Source organism: Cetorhinus maximus, chromosome 5 (genome assembly GCF_964194155.1).
Source record: "Cetorhinus maximus chromosome 5, sCetMax3.hap1.1, whole genome shotgun sequence".
NCBI lineage: Eukaryota > Metazoa > Chordata > Chondrichthyes > Lamniformes > Cetorhinidae > Cetorhinus > Cetorhinus maximus.
Genome location: NC_135883.1, coordinates 169,633,819 through 169,661,437, shown reverse-complemented (window position 1 = coordinate 169,661,437; position 27,619 = coordinate 169,633,819). Strand labels below are relative to the sequence as shown.

The 27,619-nt window shown below is 44.2% G+C and overlaps 1 protein-coding gene across 1 annotated transcript in view; it reads left to right on the top strand.

The window, feature by feature from the left end:
• LOC144681152 (dynein axonemal heavy chain 8-like) overlaps window positions 1-27,619 on the top strand; it is a 1,929,890-nt gene that overhangs the window by 1,421,741 nt on the left and 480,530 nt on the right. Inside the window, exon 59 of the mRNA XM_078542879.1 lies at window positions 466-596. Within this exon, the coding sequence (XP_078399005.1) occupies window positions 466-596 (131 nt within the window). The remainder of the gene's footprint in view (window positions 1-465; window positions 597-27,619) is intronic.

The window sequence follows — 27,619 nt, the reverse complement described above, 5'->3', positions numbered from 1 at the left end:
TGCAGTGAGTGGTTAGGATCTGGAATGCTCTATCTGAGAGTGTGGTTTAGGAAGATTCAATCAAGACTTTCAAAAGGCAATTGGGATAATTACCTGAGCAGGAATATTTTGCAGAGTTTGCAAGAAAAGACATGGGAGTGCAACTAGTTGAGTTGTTGTCACATAGGGCTGGCACAAAAACAATGGATCAAATGGTCTCCATCTGTTTCATAACTATTCTCTGATTCTATGTTGGATTACGGAGATTTTAACCGACCAGTTGGCACAGCAGCCCACAGGGAGGTATTTCAGTTCAGGGTGAATGAGCTGTCAGCAGAACCTTAACAAAACCGATCAAGTGTTAAGTAAGTTACATATTTGTTTTTGTTGTTAAGCTTTTACATTGAAAGGAGAATGTTAAACATTGATCAGTTCCTTTGACAAAGAAAAACTGTACCCCTGACAGCAAGAAAAAATATTTTGCAGATATCTCGTATAATCCGTACAGATTGTGGAAATGCTTTGCTGGTGGGAGTTGGTGGTTCTGGAAAACAAAGCTTTACAAAGCTGGCATCTTTTATTGCTGGATATAAAATCTTTCAGATCACTTTAACAAGGTATGTAAAAAAAATTGCAGTCTTTTTAATATTTGTTAATGAAAATTCAAACTTATTCTTTCAGTGCGTGTCACAGTCCAAACTGAATCAATATTTTTCTGGAATCACACGGTGGGCATTTATCTTGTTCAAGTATATAACAGCCCCCCTCCCTGATTTCTACACCTACATCGTCCTTCTCCATAGTGAACACAGATGAAAAGTAATCACTCGAAACCTCACCTATGTCCTCCAGCTCCACGCACAGATTGCCAATTTGGTCCCTAATGGGCCCTACTCTTTCCCTGGTTATCCTCTTGCCCTTAATATATTTATAAAATGCCTTGGGATTTTCCTTTATCTTGCCTGCCACTGTTTTTTCATATCTCCTCTTCGCTCTCCTAAATACTTTTTTAAGTACCCCCCCTATACTTTCCGTACTCCTCTCGGGCTTCAACACGTTTCAGCCATCTGTATCTGCTATAAGCCTCTTTTTTTAACCTTATCCAATCCTCTATATCCCTTGACATCCAGGGTTCCCTGGACTTTGTTGGTTCTACCCTTCACCTTTACGGGAATATGTTGTCCCTGAACTCTTACTATTTCCTTTTTGAATGACTCTCACTGGTCTGATGTAAACTTTCCTACAAGTAGCTGTTCCCAGTCCACTTTGGCTAGACCCTGCCTTATCATATTGAAATCGGCCTTCCCCCAATTCAGGATCTTTATTTCCGGTCTATCTTTGTCCTTTTCCATCACTACCTTAAATCTTACAGAGTTATGTTCACTATCCCCGAAATGCTCCCCCACTGACACTTCTACCATTTGCCGGGCTTCATTACCTAAGATTAGGTCCAGTACCACCCCTTCTCTTGTAGGACTTTCTACATGCTAGCTCAAAAAGCTCTCCTGGATGCACTTTTAAGAATTCCGCCCCCTCTAAGCCTTTCACACTAAGACTATCCCAGTTAAAATTGGGGAAGTTGAAATCCCCTACTATTATTACCCTATTATTTTTACATTACTCTGAGATTTTCTTACATATCTGCTTCTCTATCTCCCCCTGACTGTTTGGAGACCTATAGTATACTCCTAGCAAAGTGATTGCCCCCTTTTTGTTTTTAAGTATGGCCTTATTTGAGGAACCTTCTAAGATACCTTCCCTCCTTACTGAAGTAATTGACTCCTTGATCAATAGTGCAATACCATCTCCTCTTTTACACCCCCGACCCCCGTCATGCCTGAAGATTCTATACTCTGGAATGTTGAGCTGCCAGTCCTGCCCTTCCCTCAACCATGTCTCTGTGATAGCAATAATATCATATTCCCATGTGTTAATCAACACCTTCAATTCATCTACCTTCAGACTCCTTGTGTTAAAATAGATGCAATCCAGCCTTGCATTATTCCCTTGTGCTTTAACAGGTCTATATTTGCTCTGCCTTCCAGACTGACTTAGTTGCTCTTCTATTTTTGGCTGTGCATCACCCCCCTATTGTGCCTCCACACTGTATCCCATCCCCCCTGCCAAATTAGTTTCAACCCTGCCTCTCAACAGCACTCGCAAACCTCCCCACGAGGATGTTGGTCCTGTTCCAGTTCAGGTGCAAACCGTCCAACTTGTACAGGCTCCACCTTTGCCAGAAACAGACCCAGTGATCCAGGAAACTAAAGGCCTATCTTCTGCGCCATCTCTTCAGCCATGCATTCATCCTTTCTATCCTCCTATTCCTATACTTACTAGCATAAGGGAGTAATCCAGAGATTACAACCTTTGAGGTCCTGCTTTTTAATCTGCTACCTAGCTCCCTAAATTCTTCTTGCAGGACCTCATCCCTCTTTCTATGTATGTCGTTGGTACCAATGTAAACCACAATGTCTGACTGTTCGCCCTCCCCCTTCAGAATGCCTTGCAGCCGTTCTGTGACATCCTTGACCCTGCCACCAGGGAGGCAACACACCATCTTGGAGTCACATCTACGGCCGCCTGTCTGAACCCCTCACCATTGAGTCTCCTACCATTATTGCTCTTGCACTCTTACTCCTCGACACTAGTGCAGCTGAGCCATCCACAGTACCATGCACTTGGCTCTGGCTGCACCCTCCAGAGGAAACTTCACCCTCACCGTTTTCCAACACAGGAAAACAGTTTTTGAGTGAGATACATTCTGGAGCTTTCCTGACTACCAGCCTGCCTCCCTTCTTCTGACTGGTGGTCACCCATTCCCTTTCTGAATGCCCTTCCTTAAGCTGCGGAGTAACACAAGCTGTAACACAACAGCACGCACCTAAAGCTGGAAGTTAAGTTAGCATTGTCCTCACAGAGAGTGGTTCAGCAGATTGACACAGTCATAACCCCATATTCATTGGAAGTGTGCCAAGTTTACTTCCTGCAATACTTTGGCATCTGGGAGAGACATAGCCCAGTCAGTTTTGACACAGTGTTCAAGAGAACTTATTCCCTTCATCAACACTGCTGACCATTCATCAGCAGATGTGCCAGATCATCACTTTAATATCTTGGTGATCTTTGACATTGTCCATCTCAGAAAGGCCAATCATTTCTAAAAACCCTAAGGCAATGAGTGCACAGTCATGATATGATTTACATATCGATTGGTGTTTTGTGACCTCAGAGAGAATCCATGAGTAATCGCTAGGCAGCCACTCAGGAGCAAACTATGATCCTCATACCCAAGTGAATGGGTTCATCAGCATGAACACACACGTCACACACATCACCTCTGATATCACACACTGAATCCCCTCCAGAAGATATTTCAAATGTCACCAAGTGCAACCAACTTCCATCACTCTGGGTCATGCGTTGGGAGAGTGGGGACTACTAAGGGGATAACGTCTAGCCTTAAACACAGAGAAGAAATTATGCTGCATGGAGGCATGGAAAGCTATGGTGCTCAATATAAATGCTGCTTTAACCAAAACCTCACAGTAATAAAACAGATGCCATTGCAAAGTGTATTTAGGTGAAAAGACTCCAATTTGTCGCTGGTTGCGACAAATACTTATATCCATATACTGCAGACTTCAATGCATCTAACCTTATCACTAACCTTGATGACCAATTCTCATGAGGTCACAGAACATCTGCCTGAGATGCAAGGTTACATGTGTCTTGTTGCAGCCATCATTTTGACATAGGAAGTGAGACTTGAAGAGGGATAAAAGCAAAATAAATTTACAGTACTGTAGATTATGTATAATGAATGAATACCTGTGCCACCAATGTGCATTCAAAAGTTCTTCATTTTTCTAACTCTACCACTGCATCTAGATGAAATGTTCACATCCGCAGCAGAGGTGGAGGCAGCTTGCTGACTGCTGTGCCCTGTTATCTGAGATGACATTGGCGGGCTTCCTATGGATGGCGCTGACCTGCTAAGAGTCTCCTGCTCAGGGGCAGGCGCATCATCCTCAGCCTGACCAGCTAGAGTTGATGGAGCCACAAGCAGACTAATGCCCATTGGGTGTCTGGCTGGCACTCCTCATCTCTTTGGGTGCCCTAGGGCCCCAAAATGACTCCTGGAGGAGAAGAGGCACCTGGAGGGAGGTTAAGGTGCCCTGTGCCCCTCTTGCCTAGCCATTGCTGGAACACACCCATGGCTACAGCTAAGGTGTACAGGTCTGAGCAAATCCAGCAGAAACTGCTAGACCTGCATCTCCATGGTGGTTGCCACCCTTCCCATGGAGACTTCAACGTGCCCACATGCCAGAGCCACAACATCACGCAGAACATGGACGGACTCCTCCATTCTTCATTCCTGTCTGGTGACGGCCTATGATAACTCTGCCTCATGTTCACCTGCCTGTCTCTGCATCTCCAGCATTTCTCCAGCGGGTCAATTCCAGAAGCTCATCATTGGAGTCAGACTCAGCAGGAGCCTGGCCTCCAGCAGGTCTTTGAATGTGAGAGACCACAGTTGCCATTTCCTGCCCTTGCTGGAACTGAGATGATTGACCTCCAAAAACCACAAACACCTTCCTTTATGCTAGACAGGAGTGCTTTGCTATTTTTGTGGTATCTACCTGTTTGGGTTGAAATGCAATCATATACTAAAGGTCCTACCTGACTTGCCATAGTTATGTGGCCTCTGCCATGAGGCAATGACTGGAAGGAGCCATGTTACATTCACTTTGAAGAAAGACAGAGTACAATAAGCACTGTACTCTTTGAGCTCATAACGTGGTATCAGAAGTGGAGCTGAGATTGAGTTTTGAAGAGCTGTAAAGAAGCACACCTACTAAAAGAAGAACACAGAAATGTTCAGAACTGCTGAAAGCTGCTAAACAAGCTATTGAAGCCAGATGTGGTAACAGGCATGAGTGAAAATGTCAAGATGAAAAGGCAGAAAGCCACATTTCAATTTGATAAAACTGCCAAAAACCATTACCAGAGTTGAGCATTGGAGAGCCAGTCAGGGTACAAACCTTTAGTGCTCTTAACAGGAGTCAGCCCACGTGGCAACTTGGGACATGTCTAAAGCATTGTCACCTGGATCATACGCGTTGGGCGTGAACGACCAATGATACCGGTAACAGTCCCCAACAACAGAAATGGAACATCAACAACAGCTACCATGGCAACAACAAGTGCCACAGGAAAGAGAACATCACCCAGACGAACAGCCAATGACAATGTGCGCATCTACCATTAAGGGCCCTACACAATTTTACGACTATGTATGCAATTTATGTGCAGAGACTGACTAGAATAATGAAGTTTGTTCAGGCATAAGAACAGTTGCTGTATAGTGGGTAACTTGGTTAACTCACTGTTACACATGATAGTGCATGCAAATTTGTGTTTTGTTCAATATGAAAAGGGAGATATTTGGACTGAAATGCAATCATGCACTAAAGCTCCTACCTGGCTTGCAATGAGGCACTGACAGGAGACATCGTACATTCGGTTCTGATAAAGACAGAGTACAATAAGCACTCTACTCTTTGAGCTCATATCACTGCCAGTGCTTGGTACAAGTTAATTAATAATAGTAAAAGAGTACAGAGTGGTGCTTAGCCTTACAGAAATTACAAAGTGATAGACATGACATAAAATCTATATAAAATACATATACAATCAGTGCATAAACATGATTGGTGTGTTAAAGTTAAGGTTAAAGACAAGCTGAGTGAGTGGGCAAATGCATGACAGATGCAGTATTATGTGGATAAATGAGAAGTTGTCCATTTTGGTAGCAAAAACAGGAAGGCAGATTCTTATCTGAATGGCCATAATTTGAGAGAGGGGAATGTGCAACGAGACCTGGGTGTCCTTGTGCACCAGTCGCTGAAGGTAAGCATGCAGGTGCAGCAGGCGGTAAAGAAGGCAAATGGTATGTTGGCCTTCATAGCCAGAGGATTCGAGTACAGGAACAGGGATGTCTTGCTGCAATTGTACAGGGCCTTGGTGAGACCACACTTGGAATATTGTGTGCAGTTTTGGTCTCCTCATCTGAGGAAGGATGTACTTGCTAGAGAGGGAGTGCAGCGAAACCAGACTGATTCCTGGGATGGTGGGACTGAGATATGAGGAGAGATTGAGTCGATTAGGATTATATTCGCTGGAGTTCAGAAGAATGAGGGGGGATCTAATAGAAACCCATAAAATTCTAACAGGACTAGACAGGGTAGATGCAGGAAGGATGTTCCCGAGGGTGGGGGAGTCCAGAACCAGGGGTCACAGTCTGAGGATACGGAGTAGACCATTTAGGACTGAGATGAGGAGAAATTTCTTCACCCAGAGAGTGGTGAGCCTTTGGAATTCATTACCACAGAAAGTAGTTGAGACCAAAACATTGTATGTTTTCAAGAAGGAGTTAGATATAGCTCTTGGGGCGAAATGGATCAAAGGGTATGGGGAGAAAGCGGGAGGATGATCAGCCATGATAATAATGAATGGCGGAGAAGGCTCGAAGGGCCGAATGGCCTACTCCTGCTCCTAGTTTCTATGTTTCTATGTTTGTAAGGTAACAAAATTCATTCAAAAATGTAAATGATACATTCAACTAATACATATTCCTAAGTAGTAAAAGTTAAGAGAACTAACTACATTGTTACAAAAGCTGATTACAGAACTTAATTTGAAATGTACAGAAGCAAAGATGGTTACATGTTATGAAGGAAGGTGACTGCTTCTTTTCCCTAGTTGAACTACACTAATTTAAGACTTAATGCTGAATATTTAACATCAGTCTTTCTTTACACAATAGGCCTTTTGAATCTTAGAGGATGCAAACTAATAAGCTCTAATTGCTAGGGAGTTTGTTGCTCCCAGACCAGAACTATTCAACTTTGACATTCTTGCAGTGCTGTCTTGGGGCAAAGTGGTGTTTCTCAGTTTTTAAAAATTCATTTGCGGGATGTGGGCTTCGCTGGCTAGGTCAGCATTTATTGCCCATCCCTAGTTGCCCTTGAGAAGGTGGTGGCGAGCTGCCTTCTTGAACTTGGAGGGGAACTTCCAGGTAGTGGTGTTCCCATCTACCTACTGCCCTTGTCCATCTAGATGGTCATGGCCATGGGTTTGGAAGGTGTGAATTGTGGATGCGACTGCCAAGTAAGATCTCATCATGTGATGTACGAGTGTCCTGCATTAACTACAATTCAGCAGAATATCATTTGGGTTAATTGATTAATATGCTTTGATTACTTGATCACAAAACTAAACTACAAACTGATTGTAAGTAATTATTTAACTTAAACTTTCCGACAGTATCCTAAGCTCTGATGTATCCCCTTTTGCTGTAAACTGTTGTGTGTAGTTCGGTAGGTCTCATGAAGAACATACGAACATATGAAATAGGAACAGAAGTTGGCCGTTCAGCTGTCAAGCCTGCTCTGCCATTCAATTAGGTCATGGCTGATCTGTTTGCATTACTACTTCCACATTCCCATCTCACCCCAATAACCTTTGATTCCCTTGCCTCACAAGAATCTATCTACCTCTGCCTTAAAAATATTCAATGACTCCGCCTCCACCGCCTTCTGAGGGAGAGAGTTCCAAAAAAATTCTCCTCGTCCCTGCCCTAAAAAAAGCACCCCGTAATTTTAAAACAGCGCCCCCTAGTTCTGGACTCACCCACAAGAGGAAACATCCATTCCGCGTACACCTTGTCAAGACCATTCAGGATCTTATATACTTCAATCAAGTCAACCCTCATTATTCTAAACTCCAGGGGCAACAAGCCCCACCTGTCAAACCTATCCTCAGAAGACAACCCACTCATTCCAGGTATAAATCTAGTAAATCCCCTCTGAACTGCCTCTAACGCATTAACATCTTTTGTTAAATAAGGAGACCAAAACTGCACACAGTATTCAAGGTGTGGTCTCACCAATGCTCTGTATAACTTAAGCATGATGTCCTTACTTTTATGTTCAATTCCTCTTGTAATGAAGGATGGAATTCCATTAGCCTTCTTAATTACTTGTTGTACCTGCATACTAATTTTTTGTGACTCATGCACTAGAACACCTAAATCCCTCTGCACCACGGAATTCAGCAGTCGTTCTCCATTTAAAAAACACCCTGCCTTTTTATTCTTCTTGCCACATTTTCCCACATTGTACTCCATTTGCCAGATTTTTGCCCACTCACTCAGCCTATCCTTATCCGTCTGCAACCTCCTTATGTCCTCTTCAAAACATACTTTCCTGCCTATCTTTGTGTCAACTGCAATCATAGCTATCACACCTTCGTCCCTCATCTAAGTCATTGATATAAATTGTAAAAGGTTGAGGCCCCAGCACAGACCCCTGTGGGACTCCACTCATTACATCCTGCCAATCAGAAAACAACCTATTTATTCATACTCTCTGTTTTCTGTCAGCCAGCCAATCTTCTACCCATGCTAATATGTTACCGCCTACACCATGAGCTTTTATTTTCCACAATAAGAGGTTCCAATTCCCCTCAAGGTTGCAATGTGATCAAGGTTGGGAAAACAATATTCCAGGGGACACAATATTTTGGAAAGATTAGTAGATGACAAAAGAGAGTGGGTAGCAATGATTGTAAAGGATGACATGAAGACATTAGTGAGAAAAGAGCTGGCCTCAGGTCATGAAGTAGAATTAGTATGGGCGGAAATTAGGAACAGCAAGAGTCAGAAACCACTGATGGCAGTTAATTATAGGCCCCTTAACAATAGCTTTGCTGTTGGACAGAACATTAAACAAGAAGTTATTGGAACTTGTAACGAAGGCAATGTAATAATTGTGGGGGTCTTCAGTCTTCATATAGACTGGGACAATCAAACTGGCAAGGATGCTCTAGAAGATGAGTTTGTAGAATGACAGTTTTCTGGAGTAATACATCGTGGAAATCATCTAGGAATAAAGATATCTTAGATTTAGTACAGTGTAATAGGGCAGGGTGAATTTGTAATGTCATAGGAAAAGATCCACTGGGAGACAGTGATGATATAGGCACTGAATTCCACGTTAAGTTTGAAACTGGCATACTTCACTCACAAACAAGAATCTTAAACTTAAACAAAGACAGTTACATAGGTATGAGGGAGAACTGGCTGAGGATGATTGAATAATAGACTAAAGGGCGTGGTGGCAAATAAACAGTGAGAGAATTTTAAAGAAACAATTAAAAATGTTCAACAAAAATACATTCCATTGAGAAACAAAAACTCAGCAAGAATCACCCATCCGTGGTTCACTCAGGAACTTAAGGATAGTATTAGATTAAAAAAAGAAGGCTATAATGTTGCAAAGAACAGGAGCAAGTCAGAGGATTAGGAATGTTTTAGGAACCAGCAAAGGGCCAACAAAAAGTTGATGAAAAGGGAAAAAATAGAATATGAAAGTAAACTATCCAAAATATAAAAACATATTTTGAGAGTTCTGATAAGTATAGGAAAAAGAGTAGCTAAAGTAAATGTTGATCCCTTAGAAACAGAGACAGAAGAAAACATGGGGAATGGGGAAATGGCAGAGGCACTGAACAAAAATGTCTGTTCTGCCTTCACAGTAGTAGGCACAAGTTGCTAACCAGAAATATAGGGTAACATAGGGGCTAAAAATAGTGAGGAAATTAAGGTAATTCATTCCAGCAGAAAAAAGAACTGGAGAAATCTAAAGAACTAAAATCTGACAAATCCCTGGGACCTGATGGCCTACATCCTGGAGTTCTAAAAGAGATAGCTGAAGAGATAGTGGATGCACTCATTATGATTTCTTAAAATTCTTCACATTCCAGAATGGTCCCATCAGATTTGAAGTTGGCCAATTTGACACTACTTTTCAAGAAAGGAGGGAGAGAAAAAATGGGGAACTATGGGCCAACCAGTCTAACATCAGTAACTGGGAAAATGCTGGCATGCATTTTTAAGGAAGTCTTACTACACTTAGAAAAGTATAGTATTATTCAAACAAGTAAACATGATTAAGGATTTAACTAGTGGGTAGATAAAGGGGAACCGGTGGATGTAGTATACTTTATTGAATACCTTTTGAAAATCCAGGTTTTTCTTTTTTTATCCTTTCATTGGATGTGGGTGTCGCTGGCTCAGCTAGCATTTATTACTCAAGGGCAGTTAGGGATGGAAAATAAATGCTGGCTTAGCCACCGATGCCCAAATCCCACGAATGAATGAAAAAAAACTTGGATTTGCAAAAGGCATTCAATAAGGTGCCACACGAAAAGTCAGTCAAAAGGATAGAGGCTCATGGAGTTGGAGATAAGATATTAGCATGGAAAGAGGATTAGTTAATGGACAGGAAGCAAAGAGTGGGCATAAACAGGGCATTTTCAAGTTGGCAGGCTGTGACAAGTGGAGTGCCACAAGGATAAGTAGTGGGGCCTCAACTATTTACAATCTACATTAATGACTTAGATGAGGAGGCAGAGAGTGACGTATCTAAGTTTGCTGATGATACCAAACTAGGTGGGAAGGTAAACTGTAGGGATGACATAGAGAGGACAAAGTGATACAGACAGGTTAAGTGAGTGGGCAACAAGATGGCAGACAGAATATAATATGGGGGAGTGTGAAGTTATTTACTTCAGTCATAAGAACAGAAAAGCAGAATTCTTTTTAATGGTGTGAAACTTGTAAATGTTGATGTTCAGAGAGAATCGGGTGTACTCATACAAGGAACACAGAATGTTAGCATGCAGGTACAGAAAACAATTAGAAAGGCAATTGGCATGTTGGCCTTTATTGTAAGGGGATTGGAGTACAAGAATAAAGAAGGCTTAGTGCAGTTGTACAGGGTTTTGGTGAGACCAAATCTGGAGTTCTGAGTGAAGTTTTGTCTCCATATTTAAGAAAAGAAATACTTGCACTAGAGTCTATACAGCAAAGATTCACTAAATTAGCCCCTGGGATGAAGGGGTTGTCCTATGATCAGAGGCTGACTAAATTGCATCTATATCATTTGGAATTTAGAAGAATGAAAAATGGCCTCATTGAAACATATACGATACTGAAGCGGCTTGAGAATGTGGATGCTGACAGCTGTTTCCACTCTTCTGGGAATATATTACACTGTGGCACAGCCTCAAAATAAGGTGATGATCATTTAGAACTGATATGAGGAGAAATCATTTCACTCAAAGCGTTGTGAGTCTTTAGAATTCTCTACCTCAGACTGTAGAGAATTAAGTCTGGGATAGACATTTCTTAGTCTCTCAAGGAATTAAGGGAAATGGGGTGTGGGCAAAAAGTGGAGTTGAAGCCCAAGATTAGTCATGATTGTGTTGAATGGCAGAGCAGCCTCGACTGGCCATATGGTGTATTCCTGCTCCTGTTTCATTTGTTCTTGTGTTCTTGTAATTCCTACTGCAGAAACTGTACACAAGAAAAAAAATTTACTCTCCAGTGTTGTGCTGAGGTTTCCCTCTGTGCCATTCCACTCTGTGTGGAAGGGTTTCCTGTACACCCTCCATCTTCTCACCTTCGTTAGCCATCCGGATACTCTATGGAGTTCTGTCCTGCCATCCAGAAGTGTTGAGGGGCCCCAGTGGCGACCCCTTAATGCAGGAGTCCTCCCTTTTTCCACCCAGGATTTGGCATGAAGGGAATGCATGTAATAAAAGTGTTGGCTCACACTCCCATGCTCCCTAAATTTTCTGTGGCGTTGAGGAGTCCATGTTCTATGTTTATGTCCACTGTGCGAGGTTGCAGCCCCTTTACCTTAGAGGACTGCTACTCAATTTTTGCTCGCACTTCAACCCCACACTCCAGATCTTTGTCCACCTGGTGTGGGGGTGGCAGGCAGATTAGTGGACCTCCTCATTGCTCCAAAACCGAGCCAAGCCAACCGACCCATAAACAAGGTCCAGGCAGCCAAGAGTTGAAGGGGTCATTCAGCCAGAATGTCTGCACCCTTCCTTGGTTATCTCCATGCCCGGGTGTCCCTGGAGCGGTAACACGTGGTGTCCACTTGTACACTTGAGGTATTCATGACTAATGGGCACAAAGGGATGGGGCTGAAGTGCAACATCACCCCCACTAATGTAATTTTAATTTGATAAGTTTGCTTTAAGTGTTTTGTTCTTGATGATGTTACTGCCATCATGACTCTGGATATAATTGTTAAAGGAGCTTCCTGAGAGTCACAACTATCAATTAGCTTGTGCTCCAAAAGAAGTTCAGGACTGCAGAAGTGCAGATTCAGGAGTGTGGCAGTAGCTCCATGGAGCACCATCCTGATGTCCTCTATCAGGGTGACAGAAATCCTGTTCCCATCCCCATCATTTCACCAGTGCCCTCGCTGTTGCCTGTCAGCCAGCCAGCCCAAACTGCTGCAGCAGAAGATGAGATGGTACAGCCATAGAGTCATAGATATCTACAGCACAGAAAAAGGCCCTTCGGCCCATCAAGTCTGCACCGGTCAAACAAGTGCCTAATTATTCTAATCCCATTTTCCAGCACTAGGCCCATAGCCTTGTATGCCATGGCATCGCAAGTGCACATCCAAATACTTCTTAAATGTTATGAGGGTTTCTGCCTCTACCACCCTTTCAGGCAGTGAATTCCAGATTCCCACCACCCTCTGGGTGAAAAATTCTTCCTCACATCCCCTCTAAACCTCCTGCCCCTTACCTTAAATCTATGGCCCCTGGTTACTGATCCCTCCACCAAGGAGAAAAGTTCCTTCCTGTCTACCCTATCAATGCCCCTCATAATTTTGTCAGACCATCTCAGCCTAGAGCTACATGGGGTCGCCCTTCAATTTTTATTCATGCATTGGGTGTGTGCTTCGCTGGCTGGGCCAGCATTTATTGCCCATCCCGAATTGCCCTTTAGAAGGTGGTGGTGAGCTGCCTTCTTGAACCACTGCAGTCCATGTGGTGTAGGTACACATACAATGCTGTAAGGAAGGGAGTTCCAGGATTTTTACCCAGTGACAATGAAGGAACGGCGATATATTTCCAAGTCAGGATGGTGAGTGACTTGGAGGGGAGTTTCCATGTGGTGACATTCATAACTGGATGCGGCAGGACTGCAGAATTTAGATCTGACCTGTTGGCTGTGGGATTGCATAGCTCTGTCTAATACTTGCTGCGTATGCTGTTTGGCTGCAAATAGTCCTGTGTTGGAGCTTCACCAGGTTGACACCTCATTTTCAGGTATGCCTGGTGCTCCTCCTGGCATGCCCTCCTGCACTCTTCATTGAACCAGGGTTGATCCCATGGCTTGATGGTAATGGTAGGGTGGGGGAATATGCCAGGCCATGAGATTACAGATTGTGTTTGCGTACAATTCTGCTGCTGCTGATGGCCCACAGCGCCTCATGGATGCGCATTCTTGAGTTGCTAGATCTGTTCAAAATCTATCCCATTTAGCACAGTGGTAGTGCCACACAACACGATGGAGGACATCCTCAATGTGAAGGCAGGACTTCGTCTCCACATGGACTGTGCGCTGGTCACTCCTACTGACACTTTCATGGACAGATGCATCCGCAGCAGGCAGCTTGGTAAGGATGAGGCCAAGTATGTTTCTCCCTCTTGCTGATTCCCTCATCACCTGCCACAGACCCAGTCTAGCAGCTATGTCATTTAGGACGTAGCCAGCTTGGTCAGTAGTGCTACAACTGAGCCACTCTTGAAGTCCCATAACTAGAAAACATTCTGTGCCCTTGCCTCCCTCGGTGCTTCCTCCAAGTTACGTTCAACACGGGGGAGCACTGCTACAGCTGTTGTTACCTGCTTAGCTGAATAGTGTGGGGCTTCTCTAGAACAATCAGGTAGCAGAAGCTTTGCTGTGGGTACTCAGTATTTTCTGGAAACATGGCTCTCATTATGGAGGAGATGGTGGCGTAGTGGGATTGTCACTGGACTAGTAATCCAGAGACCCAGGGAAATGCTCTAGGGACCAGGGTTTTAACCCCTGGTGGACTTTGAATTCAATAAAAATCTGTAATTAAAAGTCTAATGATGACCATGAAGCTATTGTTGATTGTTGTAAAAGCCCATCTGGTTCACTAATACTCTTTAGGGAAGGAAATCTGCCATCCTTACCTGGTCTGGCCTACATGTGACTCCAGACCCATAGCAATGGGGCTGACTCTTAAACACCTGCTGAAATGGGCTAGCAAGCCACTGAGTTGTATCAACCTGCTAAAATGCCGAAAAGGAATGAAACCGGAGGGACCATCCGGCATCGGCCCAGGCACCGGAAATGACAATAGCAAACTCAGCCCTGTCGACCCTGCAAAGTCCTCTTTACTAACATTTGGGGATTAGTGCCAAAATTGGGAGAGCTGTCTCACAGGCTAGTCAAGCAACAGTCTGACATAATCATAATCACGGAGTCATACCTTACAGATAATGTCCCAGACACCACCATCACCATCCCTGGGTATGTCCTGTACCACTTGCAGGACAGACCCAGCAGAGGCAGCAGCACAGTGGTCTACAGTCGGGAGGGAGTGGCCCTGGGAGTTCTCAACACTGACGACGGACCCCTTGAAGTCTCATGGCATCAGGTCAAACATGGGGAAGGAAACCTCCTGCTGATTACCACATACCAGCCCCGCCTCAGCTGATGAATCAGCGCTCCTCCATGTTGAACACCACTTGGAGGAAGCACTGAGGATGGCAAGGGCACAGAGTGTATTCTGGATGGAGGACATCAATGTCCATCACCAAGAATAGCGCCATAGCAGCACTACTGACCAAGCTGGTCAAGTCCTAAAGGACATAGCTGCTAGACTGGGTCTGTGGCGGTGGTGGGGGGAACCAACAAGAGGGAAAAACATACTTGACCTCATCCTCACCAATCTGCCTGCCATAGATGCATCTGTCCATGACAGTATCAGAAGGAGCGACCACCGCACAGACTTTGTGGAGACGAAGTCTCGACTTCACATTGAGGATACCCTCCATAGTGTTGTGTGCTGCTACCGCCAGACTAAGTGGGATAGATTTCGAACAGATCTAACAACTCAAGACTGGGAAACAATGCGGTGCTGTGCACCATCAGCAACAGCAGAATTATACTCAACCATAGTCTGTAGCCCAGCATATCCCCCATTCAACATTTACCACCAAGCCAGGGGATTGACTCTGGTTCAATGATGAGCACAGGTGGCATGCCAGAAGCAGCACCAGGGATACCTAAAAGTGATGTGGCAACTTGGTAAAGCGACAGCACAGGACTACTTGCGTGCCAAATAGCATAAGCAGCAAACGATAGACAGAGCTAAGCGATTCCACAAACCAATGGATTGGATCTAAGCTCTGCAGCTCTTCCACATCCAATCATGAATAGTGGTGGACACTAAACAACTCACTGGAGGGGGAGGCTCCACAAACATCCCTATGCTGAATGATGGGGGAGCCCAGCATGTCAGTGCAAATGATAAAGCTGAAGCACTTGCAACAATCTTCAGCAGAAGTGCTGACTGGATGATTCATCTCAGCCTCCTCTGGAGGCCCCCAGCATCACAGATACCAGTCTTCAACCAATTCAACCCACCCCACGTGATAACAAGAAATGGCTTAAGGCACTGGATACTGCAAAGGCTAAGGGTCCTGAAAATATTCTGGCAATGGAACTGAAGACGTGTGCTTCAGAACTTGCTGCACCCCTAACCAAGCTATTCCAGTACAGCTACAACACTGGCATCTAGCCGACAATGTGGAAAATTGCCCAATTGTCTTGTACACAAAAAGCAGGACAAATTCAACCCAGCCAATTTCCACCCCATCAGTCTACTCTTGATCATCAGTAAAATAATGGAAGGGGTTATCAGCAGTGCTATCAAGTGACACTTGTTTAGCAGCAATAACCTGTTCACTGAGGCTCAGCTTGTGATCCGCCAGGGCCACTCAGCCCCTGACCTCATTACAGCCTTGTTTCAAACAGGGACAGAAGATTTGAACTCCAGAGGGGTGGTGAGATTGACTGCCCTTAACATCAAGGCACCATTTGACCGAGTATGGCATCAGGGGGCCCTAACAAAACTGGAGTCTATGGGAATCAGGGGGATAACTCTCTGCTGCTTGGAGTCACACCTAGCATAAAGGAAGATGGTTCTAAATGTTTGAGGTCAGTCATCTCAGTTCTAGGACATCACTGAAGGAGTTCCTCAGGGTAGCGTCCTAAGCTCAACTATCTTCAGCTGCTTCATCAATGACCTTCCTTCCATCATAAGGTCAGAAGCGGGGATGTTTGCTGATGATTGCCAATATTCAGCACCATTCACAACTCCTCAGGTACTGAAGCAGTCCATATACAAATGCAGAGCAACCTGGACAATATCCTGGCTTGGGCTGACAAGTAGTAAGTAATATTCGCACCACACAAGTGCCAGGCAATGACCATCTCCAACAAGAGAGTATCTAACCGTCAACCCCTGACATTCAATGGCATTACCGTCACTGAACCCCCACTATCAACATCTTGGGGGTTACCATTGACCAGAAATTGAACTGGACTAGCCATATAAATACAGTGTTTACAAGAGCAGGCCAGAGGCTAGGAACCCTGTGATGAGTAACTCACCTCCTGACTCCCCAAATCTGTCCACCATCTATAAGGCACATGTCAGGCGTGTGATGGAATACTCTCCACTTGCCTGGATAAGTCCAGCTCCTGCAACACTCAAGAAGCTTGACACCGTCCAGCGCAAATAAGCCCGCTTGATTGGCACCAATGTAACGAATCTATTTTTATTTTTCTTGCACCATGTCTTTAAAATTGGACTGTGGCTTTAAAAACTCCCATGGCTGCAATTGAAAGACATGTTCACTGGAACAGGATGAAGAATATCTACAATGTTGCTATGCTGGAACAGAGTGTGCCATAAAAGAACAGGGTGGTGCTGAAAAGTAGTCCTGGACTAAGGGGAACTGCCTGATGACAGCATTTTAATTGGCTCCTGACCAGGTGACCAGAGTTTCATGTTGTAACAGTGCAGGCAGAACAGCTCCTAGCCTGCAAAGAGGGAAGGCCTAAAAATCTCTCCCTCCTGTGTTTGTGAGATTCCAGTAATTCTGCCATAGTAGCTAGCTGGCTATTCCTCACATCTCTGTAATCTGCTTTCTGTCAAAACCCCTGTCAAGAGGAAAGGGGAAAAATCGCCAATAGAGACATTGAAAAGCCAGTTATTCAACCAATGAGCCACAGACTGAAAGTGTTGGGAGACCACCTTGTGTCAGCAACAACAAACTGTAAGGAATTTGGAAGGCATCAATCAAAATCAACCCATCTAATGCTGTATTCGGGATTGGTGTTCGTGAACTGTTTTATCTCACCCTTAAAATTCATGTTTTGTGTGTCTTATGTGTGTTTGCGTATAAGGGTTTAAGAAGGGATAGAATTTAAGTTATATAGTTAGAAGTTAGCAGTTCATATTTCTTTCTTTTGCCACTAGTTAAAGACAATTTGTTCAATGAACAGTTATTTACTTATTAAACTAACAAACCTGAAGCTCGTATTCTGTTAACCTAAATGAAACAGTTAGGTAGAACTGGGGCAATCTGGTGGTTTTGTCAAACTTTTCACACTTGTCATGGCTCAGGGAACAGTGGGGCTTGATATTACAGAGACTATCCCCAGTGAATCATGACACCACATCCACAAACATTCACTCCCTCCACCACTGACACACAGTGGCAACAGTGTGTACCATCTACAAAATGCACTGCAGAAATTCACCAAGGCTCCTTAGACAGCACCTTCCAAACCCATGACCACTACCATCTAGAAGGACAAGAGCAGAAGATAGATGGGAACAGCACCACCTGGAAGTTCCCCTCCAAGTCACTCACTGTCCTGACTTGGAAATATATCGCAGTTCCTTCACTGTCGCTGGGTCAAAATCCTGGAACTCCCTTCCTAACAGCACTGTGGGTGTACCTACACTACATGGACTGCTGTGGCTCAAGAAGGCAGCTCACCACCACCTTCTTAAGGGCATCTAGGGTTGGGCAATAAATGCTGGCCCAACCAATGAAGCCCAGATCACATGAATCAATAAAAAAAATAATTAATTTCCTTCCATCCATCCTTCTCACTGGACTCTTGGTTCTCTAGTATTTCTGGGAAGTTATTTGTGTCCATGAAGACAGAACTAAAGTAATTGTTTAATTGCTTTGCCAACTCCTTGTTCTCTGTTATAATTTCTCCTGTTTCAGACTGCAAGACAACATTTGTCTTTACTAATCTTTTTTTTTCATACTCATAGAAACTTTTACAGTCCACTTTTATGTTCCTTGCAAGTTTACTCTCAATCTATTTTTCCCCTCCTAATAAATCCCTTAGTCCTCTTTTGCTGTATTCTAAACTGTTCCCAATCTTTAGCCTTGCTACTTTTTTATAGCAACTTTATATGACTCCTCTTTGGATTTAATATTATCCTTAATTTATTTTGTTAGTCCCCAAATAGTGAAATGGAGATAGAAGAACACATATGTAGGGAAATTTCTGCTTGTAAGAACAAGAGGACAATAATAGTAGAAGACTTCAACTATCCTAATATCAACTGGGATTTAAACAATATAAGGGGCACTGAGGTAGAAAAATTCATGCAGTGTGTCCAGGAAATTTTTTTCAACCAATTAGTGACAAACCCAATGAGAGGAGATGCAATTCTAGACCTAGTCTTGGGAATGAAGAAGGGCAAGTGGGTGACAGTTGGCAACCGTATCGGGGACAGTGATCACAATTCAGTTAGCTTTAGCATTACCATGGAAAAGGGCAGAGATAAGGCAGGAGTAAAAGTCTTGAACTGGGGAAGGCAAATTTTGCAGAATTGAGAAGGGACTTGGCTGAGGTGGACTGGACAGCACTGCTGGAGGATAAGACAGTGGAAAACCAGTGGGAAGCACTAAAAAGCAAGATCCTAATTGGACAAAGTAGACCTGTCCCCCACTAAAATAAGAGTGGTACTGCCAAATCTAGACCCCCCCTGGTTGTCTAAAGGAATACAGGGGAAGATCAAACAGAAAAAGAAAGCGTACGATAGGCACAAAGAACTAAACACTGCAAATAGCCTAGATGAATATAGGAAATGCAGGGACGAAGTAAATAAGGAAATCAAAGAGAGGGTATGATAAAAGATTAGCAAATAAAGTTAAAGATAACCCAAAGATGTTTTACCAATACATTAATGCTAAAAGATTAGTTAAGGAAAAAGTGGGCCCTATCAGAGGTGAAGATGGAAATTTGTGTGTAGATGCAGAGGCTGTGGGAAGGGTTTTGAATGACTATTTTGTCTCCATGTTTACAAAGGAAAGGCAGGATGTAGATATAGTAGTCCAGGAGGAACACTGCGAGATATTGGATGGGATAGTCATAAAGAGAGAGGAAGTACTCGAAGGGTTGAAATCCTTGAGAGTTGATAAGTCACCAGGGCCAGGTGGATTGTTTCTGAGGCTGCTGAAGGAAGTCAGGGAGGAGATAGCAGATGCTCTGAGGATGATTTTCCAATCTTCACTAGATATAGGGGAGGTACAGGAGGACTGGAGAAATGCAAACGTAGTTCCATTGTTTAAAAATGTATCAAAGGAAATGCCAAACAATTATAGGCCAGTTAGTCTCACGTCGGTGGTGAGCAAATTAGTAGAATCAATCCTGAGAGATAGGATTAACTGTCATGTGAAAAGGCACGGACTAGTCAGGGATGGACAGCATGGATTTGTTAAAGGAAGGTCTTGCCTCACAAATTTGATTGAATTCTTTGAGGAAGTGACAAGAAGGGTTGATGAAGGCAGTGCAGTGGATGTTGTGTACATGGATTTTGGCAAGGCATTTGACAAGGTCCCACATGACAGATTGATCAGGAAAGTAAAAGCCCATGGGATTCAGGGTAACGTGGCAAACTGGATAAAAGGTTGGCTTTGTAACAAGAAACAAAGGGTAATGGTCGATGGATGCCCTTGTGAATGGAAAGTTGTTTCAAGTGGTGTTCCACAGGGCTCGGTGTTGGGACCCTTGCTGTTTGTATTATATATTAACGCTTTGGACGTGAACGTGGGGGGCACGATTGGGAAATTTGCAGATGACACAAAGATTGGCCGAGTAGTGGATAGTGTAGAGGATAGCCAAAAACTCCAAAATGATATAGATAGGTTGGTGGAGTGGGCAGTAAAGTGGCAGATGGATTTTAACACAGAGAAGTGTGATGTCATACATTTAGAGAGGTCAAACAGTTACAGGGATTACACAATAAATGGGAATATACTAAGAGGGGCAGATGAAGTGAGAGATCTTGGCATACAAGTACACAGGTCCCTGAAAGCAGCAGTTCAAGTAGGCAAGGTTGTAAAGAAGGCGTATGGAATGCTCTCCTTCATTGGCAGAGGCATAGAATATAAAAGTAAGGATATAATTTTGGAATTATATAAAACACTGGTGAGGCCACAACTGGAGTATTGTGTGCAGTTCTGGTCACCACATTACAGAATGGACGTAATAGCTCTGGAGAGAGTGCAGAGGTGGTTTACAAGAATGTTGCCAGGGTTAGAAAAGTATAGCTATGAGGAGAGATTGGATAGGTTGGGGTTATTTTCCTTAAAACAGAGAAGGCTGAAAGGTGATTTAATTGAGGTGTACAAAATTATGAGGGGAATAGATAGAGTGGACAGGATAAGATTGTTTCCCTTGGTGAAGAATTCTAGAACCAGGGGACATAGATTCAATATAAGTGGCAGAAGGTGTAGGGGGAACATGAAGAAGAACTTTTTTATGCAGAGGGTAGTGGGTGTCTGGAATTCGCTGCCCAAGTTGGTGGTAGAGGCAGAAACTTTAAACTCTTTTAAAAAGTACCTGGATCTGCACCTTAAGTGCTGTAAGCTGCAGGGCTATGGGTCGGGTGCAGGAAGGTGGGATTAGAAAGGGCACCTGGGTGTCCTCGGGCTGGCATGGACAAGATGGACCGAATGGCCTCCTTCTGTGCTGTAAATTTCCTATGGATCTATGGTTCTATGGTTCATGGTTGGGCCGCTCTTCCTGTTGTATTTTTGTGCCAGAAAGGAATATATAACTGTTGCAACACATATATTTGTTCCTTAAATATTAGGCATTTTCTATCCACCGTCATGCCTTTTAATGAAGTTCCCCAATCTAGCCAACTCCAGCCTCATACCTTCGTAGTTTCCTTTGTTAAGACTTTGGACCCTGGATTCAGATCAGGCCATTTCACTTTCCAACCTAATGAAGAATTCTTAATGTTATGGTCACTGTTCCCTAAAGGACCCCACACAACTAGATTATTAATTAACCCTTCTCATTGCACAATACCAAATCCAGGGTAGCCTGTCTGCTTGTTGGTTCCTCGACATACTGGTCTAAAAAACCATCTCGTATCCACTCCAGGAATTCATCTGCCACAGTATTATTGCTAATTTGGTTTGCCTAGTCTATATGTAACTTCTTAGCTCCACCCAAGCTGACTCTACATCTAGATTTTCTGAGCCAATATCCCCTCTCACTATTGCACTGATTTCATCTTTAACTAATAATGCTATGCCACCTCCTTTTCCTTTTTTCCTGTCCATCCTAAATATCGAGTAGCCTTGGATATTCAGTTCCCAGCCTTGGTCACCCTGAAGCCCTGTTTTCGTAATTGCAATCATATCATACCTGTTTACATCTATTTGTACTGTTCATTCGTCTACCTTATAGCGAATGCTCTGTGCATTCAGATACAGTGCCTTTAGACTTTTCTTTTTAACATTTTTACACTTTTTTTTGTACTCTGGCCCTATTTGCTGTTAGCTCTTGTTTTCTCTACCTTCCACTTTTGCCTTCTACTTTTCTGTCTTTCATTTCCTACCATTGTTTCCCTCTCTTGTGTCTCTTTGCTCAGGTTCCCATCATCCTGCCAATCTAATTGTTAGGATACTGCTGGGGGAGATGGTTTCTCAGGGGGATGCAGCAAGGGTTAAGTCTGTGGCACCACAAGTGCCACCAAATATCCCTGCGAGGATGTTGGTCCCGGTCCTGCTGGGTGCAACCTGTCCAGCTTGTACAGGTCCCATCTTCCCCAGAATTAGTCCCAAAGCCTCAGGAATCTAAATCCCGCCCTCCTACACCATCTCTCCAGCCACACATTCATTTGGTCTATTCACCTATTCCTGATCTTGCTAGCACATGGCACTGGGAGTAAAGCTGAAATTACTACCTTTGAGGTCCAGCCTTTTAGTTTATTCCCTAGATCCCTATATTCTGCTTGCGGGACCTCATCCCTCTTTTTACCTATTTCGTTGGTACGGATATGGACCACGACCTCTGGCTGTTCACCCTCCCGCTTCAGAATGTCCTACAGCCGCTCAGTGACATCCTTGACCCTGGCACCAGGGAGACAACATACCATCTTGGTGTAATGTCTGTGGCCACAGAAATGTCTATCTGTTCCCCTTACAATAAAATCTCCTATCACTATTTCTCTCCCACTTTTTTTTCCCACCCAGTGCAGCTGAGCCACTTGTGGTGCCACAGACTTAACCCTTGCTGCATCCCCCTGAGAAACCATCTCCCCTAGCAGTATCCTAAACAGAAAATCTGTTGGAGAGGGGGACCCCAGGGGACCCTTGCACTCCCTGCCTAGTGCTTTTACTCTGTCGGTCACCCATTCCCTTTCTGCCTGTGCGCTATTTACTTGCAGTATGACCAACTCACTGTACGTGCTACTCACATAGATCTCATCCTTGTGGTGCTCCACAGTGACTCCAAGTGGAGCTCCAGCTCCAAAACACAGATTTCAAGTAGCTGCTGCTGGAGGCACTTCCTGCACACACAGTCGTCGTGGACACTGGAAGTGTCCCTGACTTCCTACATCACACAGGAGGAGCATGCCACTTGGCCGAGCTGCCCTGCCATGACTTACAGTTAAATTACTCCCTTTACTTTTACTTCCTCTAGTTTAGAGAATATTGAGGACAGAAGAAATGCTTACCAGGTCCTACTATGATGCTCCTTACTGACGAAGGTAGAAAACAAAAGGATTAGCTTCTTCCCTCTCCACCGAACTCCGTCGCTCACTAAACTCCAGCTGAAGTGCTCCAATACAGCCCAAAGCAATACTGTAGATGGCCTGCTTTTATGATGTCTGAATGTAGCTTCTGAAAACCTATTTAAGCCAGTAAACTAATTTACTAGCTGCAGCTGCAAACAGAGCCTGTATAACTCCTATCTTAAAGCTGGACTAAAACTCATCTTCTCCCAACCCAAAAAGCAACTTTTAGTTAGTTGCTAAATTAAAGGAAGATTAGACTTTAGGTAGTCTTAAAAGTCCCAAACTCACCAAACTCCAACCTGAAGCACTCTAATGTAGCCCAAAGCAGCACTCCAGTGCAACAGAGAGTAGAATTAAATGGGTCTTTTTCAGAATGACAGGCGGTGACTAGTGGAGCACCACAGGGATCAGTGCTTGGGCGCCAGCTATTCACAATGTATATCAATGATTTGGATGAGGGAACCAAATATAATATTTCCAAGTTTGCTGATGACACAAAACTTGGTAGGAATGTAAGCAATGAGGGGGGTGTTAAGAGACTTCAAGGCAATTTAGACAGGTTGAGTAAATGGGCAATACATGGCAGATGCAGTATAATGTGGACAAGTGTGAAGTTATCCACTTCAGTAGGAATAGCAGAATGGCAGAGTATTATTTAAATGGCGATAGGTTGGGAACTGTTGATGCGCAAAGGGACCTGGGTGTCTTTGTACACCAATCACTAAAAGCAAGGATGCAGGTGCAGCAAGTAGTTAAGAAAGCAAATGGTATGTTGGCCTTCATTGCAAGAGGACTTGAGTACAGGAACAAGGATATCTTACTGCAGCTGTACAGGGCATTGGTGAGACCACACCTGGAGTACTGTGTGCAGTTTTGGTCTCCTTACCTAAGAAAGGTTGTACTTTCCATAGAGGGAGTGCAGCAAAGGTTTACCAGACTGATTCCTAGGCTTGCAGGATTGCCGTATGAGAAGAGATTGGACTGACAAGGCCTTTATTCACTGGAGTTTAGAAGAGCGAGAGGAGATCTCATTGAAACATATAAAATTCTGATAGGGCTGGACAGAATGGATTCAGGGATGATATTTCCCCTGGCTTTGGGGGAGGGGGGGCATCTAGAACAAGGAGTCACAGTGTCATGATTTGGGTAGGCCATTTAGAACTGAGATGAGGAGAAACTTCTTCACTTAAAGGGTGGTGAACCAATGGAATTCTCTACAACAGAAGGCTGTGGATGCCAAGTCACTGAAGAAGGAAAGCTAAAGGCTCTAAAAGCATCAAGGGGTATGGGAAGAGCGTGGGAGTATGACGTTGAGATAAAGGATCAGCCATTGGTTATATTGAATGACGGAGCAGGCTCGAAGGGCTGAATGACCTACTCTTGTTCCTATTTTCCATGTTTCTATGTTCTTCCCTGATTTTCAGGTACCAATGTACTATCAACATCCTTGGTAGATATAGCCACCTGCCGAGAATCCTTCAACCCGCCTGTCACCTCCGTCTTCTAACTGCTTAGGCTGCTCTATGTTGTTTCTGCTCATTTTTCAAGGCATGCTTAGTTCCAAGAGGAAGGCCTACTCATGCACCCATGTCTGGGAGCAACTAATTTGTGCAGTAGCCTTGAAGTAAGAAAAAAATACTTCAGCACCTCCCACACACTCCCTGTAGGCCTTTGAAACTTGAAACAACTGTAGAACGCCCCAAAAAATGTAAAACTTCAGCAACAGCCAGAAGAAACCAAACAATGACTAACCTGTAAGTAGTTGATGATCCCTTTAAATAACACTGGTGGTGAAGGCATAGTGGATCCTTCCTGCTGCTTAATGTGTGTTTAGCTGTACAAGCATAAAAGAGTGCATTGTTTGGCCCATTGAGCTGAAAGCAGTAAAATAACAGCAAACTACTGCAGATACTGGAAATCTAAAACAAAAACAAAAATACCTGGAAAAACTCAGCAGGTCTGACAACATCTGCGGAGAGGGATACAGTTGACCCTTCATCAGAACTAAGAAATATAGAAATGAGATGAAATATAAGCTGGCAGAGGGGCTGGGACAGGTAGATCTTGATAGGGGGCCAGTGATAGGTGGAGGCCAAGAAGAGACTGCCAAACATGTTATAGACAATAGGACAAAGGGGTGTTGACAGTGGGGATATTATCTAAAGGATGTGCTAATGGGGACATTAAGGGTAGCAAGCAGGACAAGCTAGTGGCAGATAGCCCGAGTCGGGATGGGATGGGGGGAAGGGATCGAAATGGGCTAAAAGGTGGAGATGAAACAATAGATTGAAATAAATTTTAAAATAGGTGGGAAAAGAAAAATATATATGTAAAAAAATTATAAATTATTGGAAAAAGGGGGATCGGAAAGGGGGTGGGGATGGAGGAGAGAGTTCATGATCTGAAATTGTTGAACTCAATATTAAGTCCAGAAGACTGTAAAGTGTCTAGTCGGAAGATGAGATGCTGTCCCTCCAGTTTGCGTTGAGCTTCACGGGAACATTGCAGCAGGCCAAGGACGGATATGTGGGCATGAGAGCAGGGTGCTGTGTTGAAATGGCAAGCGACAGAGAGGTCTAGGTCATGTTTGCAGACAGACCGAAGGTGTTCCACAAAGCGGTCACCCAATCTGCATTTGGTCTCTCCAATGTAGAGGAGACCGCATTGGGAGCAGCGAATGCAGTAGACTAAATTGAGGGAAGTACAAGTGAAGTGAAAGGAGTGTTTGGGCCCTTGGACGGTGAGGAGGGGGGAAGTAAAGGGGCAGGTGTTGCACCTTCTGCAGTTGCATGGGAAGGTGCCGTGGGAGGGGGTTGAGGTGTAACCATGCAACCGCAGAAGGTGCAAAACCTGCACTTCACATCACAAGCCTGTGTGTTGCAGGTACCATTTCTGAACACTAAGGGCACTTGCAGCTTCCAAAAATGGGTGCTACCTAGACCAATATTACACCTTTACTATAATTCTGACACTGAAGATACTTGTTCATTTTTGTTGCAAGTTGAATGCTATAATTGTGTTTATTTGTACATTTCACAAATAGAGTTCCTGAGATCATTCCTGAGTGATGGTGATTCCTGAGATGAGGTAATCGCTATATAGGACCTGATGGCATGACTGAGGTTGCAATCTGCAACAATTGTTTTTATGAAGTTTTCACTTAGGTGTCAGTCCTTTAGTTGACAGGTGACAAAGGTTTGTCCTTGACTGTGGTCTTTCTACAGCCTCCTCAGGCTGTTGTCCCTGCTTCCCAGGATCAAATATCTCTGACACTTCCCTTCCCTCCCTTGACCTCTCTGTCTCAATTTCTGGTGATAGACTGTCCACCAATATCCATTACAAGCCAACCGACTCCCACAGCTACCTCGACTACAGCTCCTCACACCCCGCTTCCTGTAAGGACTCCATCCCATTCTCTCAGTTCCTTTGCCTCCGTTGCATCTGTTCTGATGATGCTACCTTCAAAAACAGTTCCTCTGACATGTCCTCCTCCTTCCTTAACCAAGGTTTTCCACCCACGGTCGTTGACAGGGCCCTCAACCGTGTTCGGCCCATCTCCCGCGCATCCGCCCTCACGCCTTCTCCTCCCTCCCAGAAACATGATAGGTCCCCCTTGTCCTCACTTATCACCCCACCAGCCTCCGCATTCAAAGGATCATCCTCCGCCATTTCTGCCAACTCCAGCATGATGCCACCACCAAACACATCTTCTCTTCACCCCCCCCGGCGGCATTCCGTAGCGATCGTTCCCTCTGGGACACACTGATCCTCTCCTCCATCACCTCCTACTCCTCAACCCCCACCTATGGCACCTCCCCATGCCCACGCAGAAGATGCAACACCTGCCCCTTCACTTCCTCTCTCCTCACCGTCCAAGGGCCCAAACACTCCTTTCAAGTGAAGCAGCATTTCACTTGCATTTCCCCTAACTTAGCCTACTGCATTCATTGCTCCCAATGCGGTCTCCTCTACATTGGAGAGACCAAACGTAAACTGGGTGACCGCTTTGCAGAACACCTGCGGTCTGTCCGCAAGAAAGACCCAAACCTCCCTGTCGCTTGCCATTTTAACACTCCACCCTGCTCTCTTGTCCACATGTCTGTCCTTGGCTTGCTGCATTGTTCCAGTGAAGCCCAACGCAAACTGGAGGAACAGTACCTCACCTTCCGACTAAGCACTTTACAGCCTTCTGGACTGAATATTGAATTCAACAACTTTAGATCCTGAACTCCCTCCCCCATCCCTACCCCCTGTCCGTTTCTGCCCCCTCCCTTTTGTTTTTTCAATAATTTATATAGATGTTTCTTTTCCCACCTATTTCCATTATTTTTAAATCTATACCTGTAATGCCCTGTCAGTCTTTCCACCCCACCCCCACTAGAGCTGTACCTTGAGTGTCCTGCCATCCATTCTTAATTAGCACATTCTCTTAGATAATATCACCACCTTCAACACCTCTTTGTTCCTTTGTCTGTGATATCTTTTGATTATCTGCTCCTATCACTGCTTGCTTGTCCCTACTACCACTACCACCCCCCCCAACTTCTCTCCCCCCACCCCACCCCCCACCTTAAACCAGCTTATATTTCACCCCT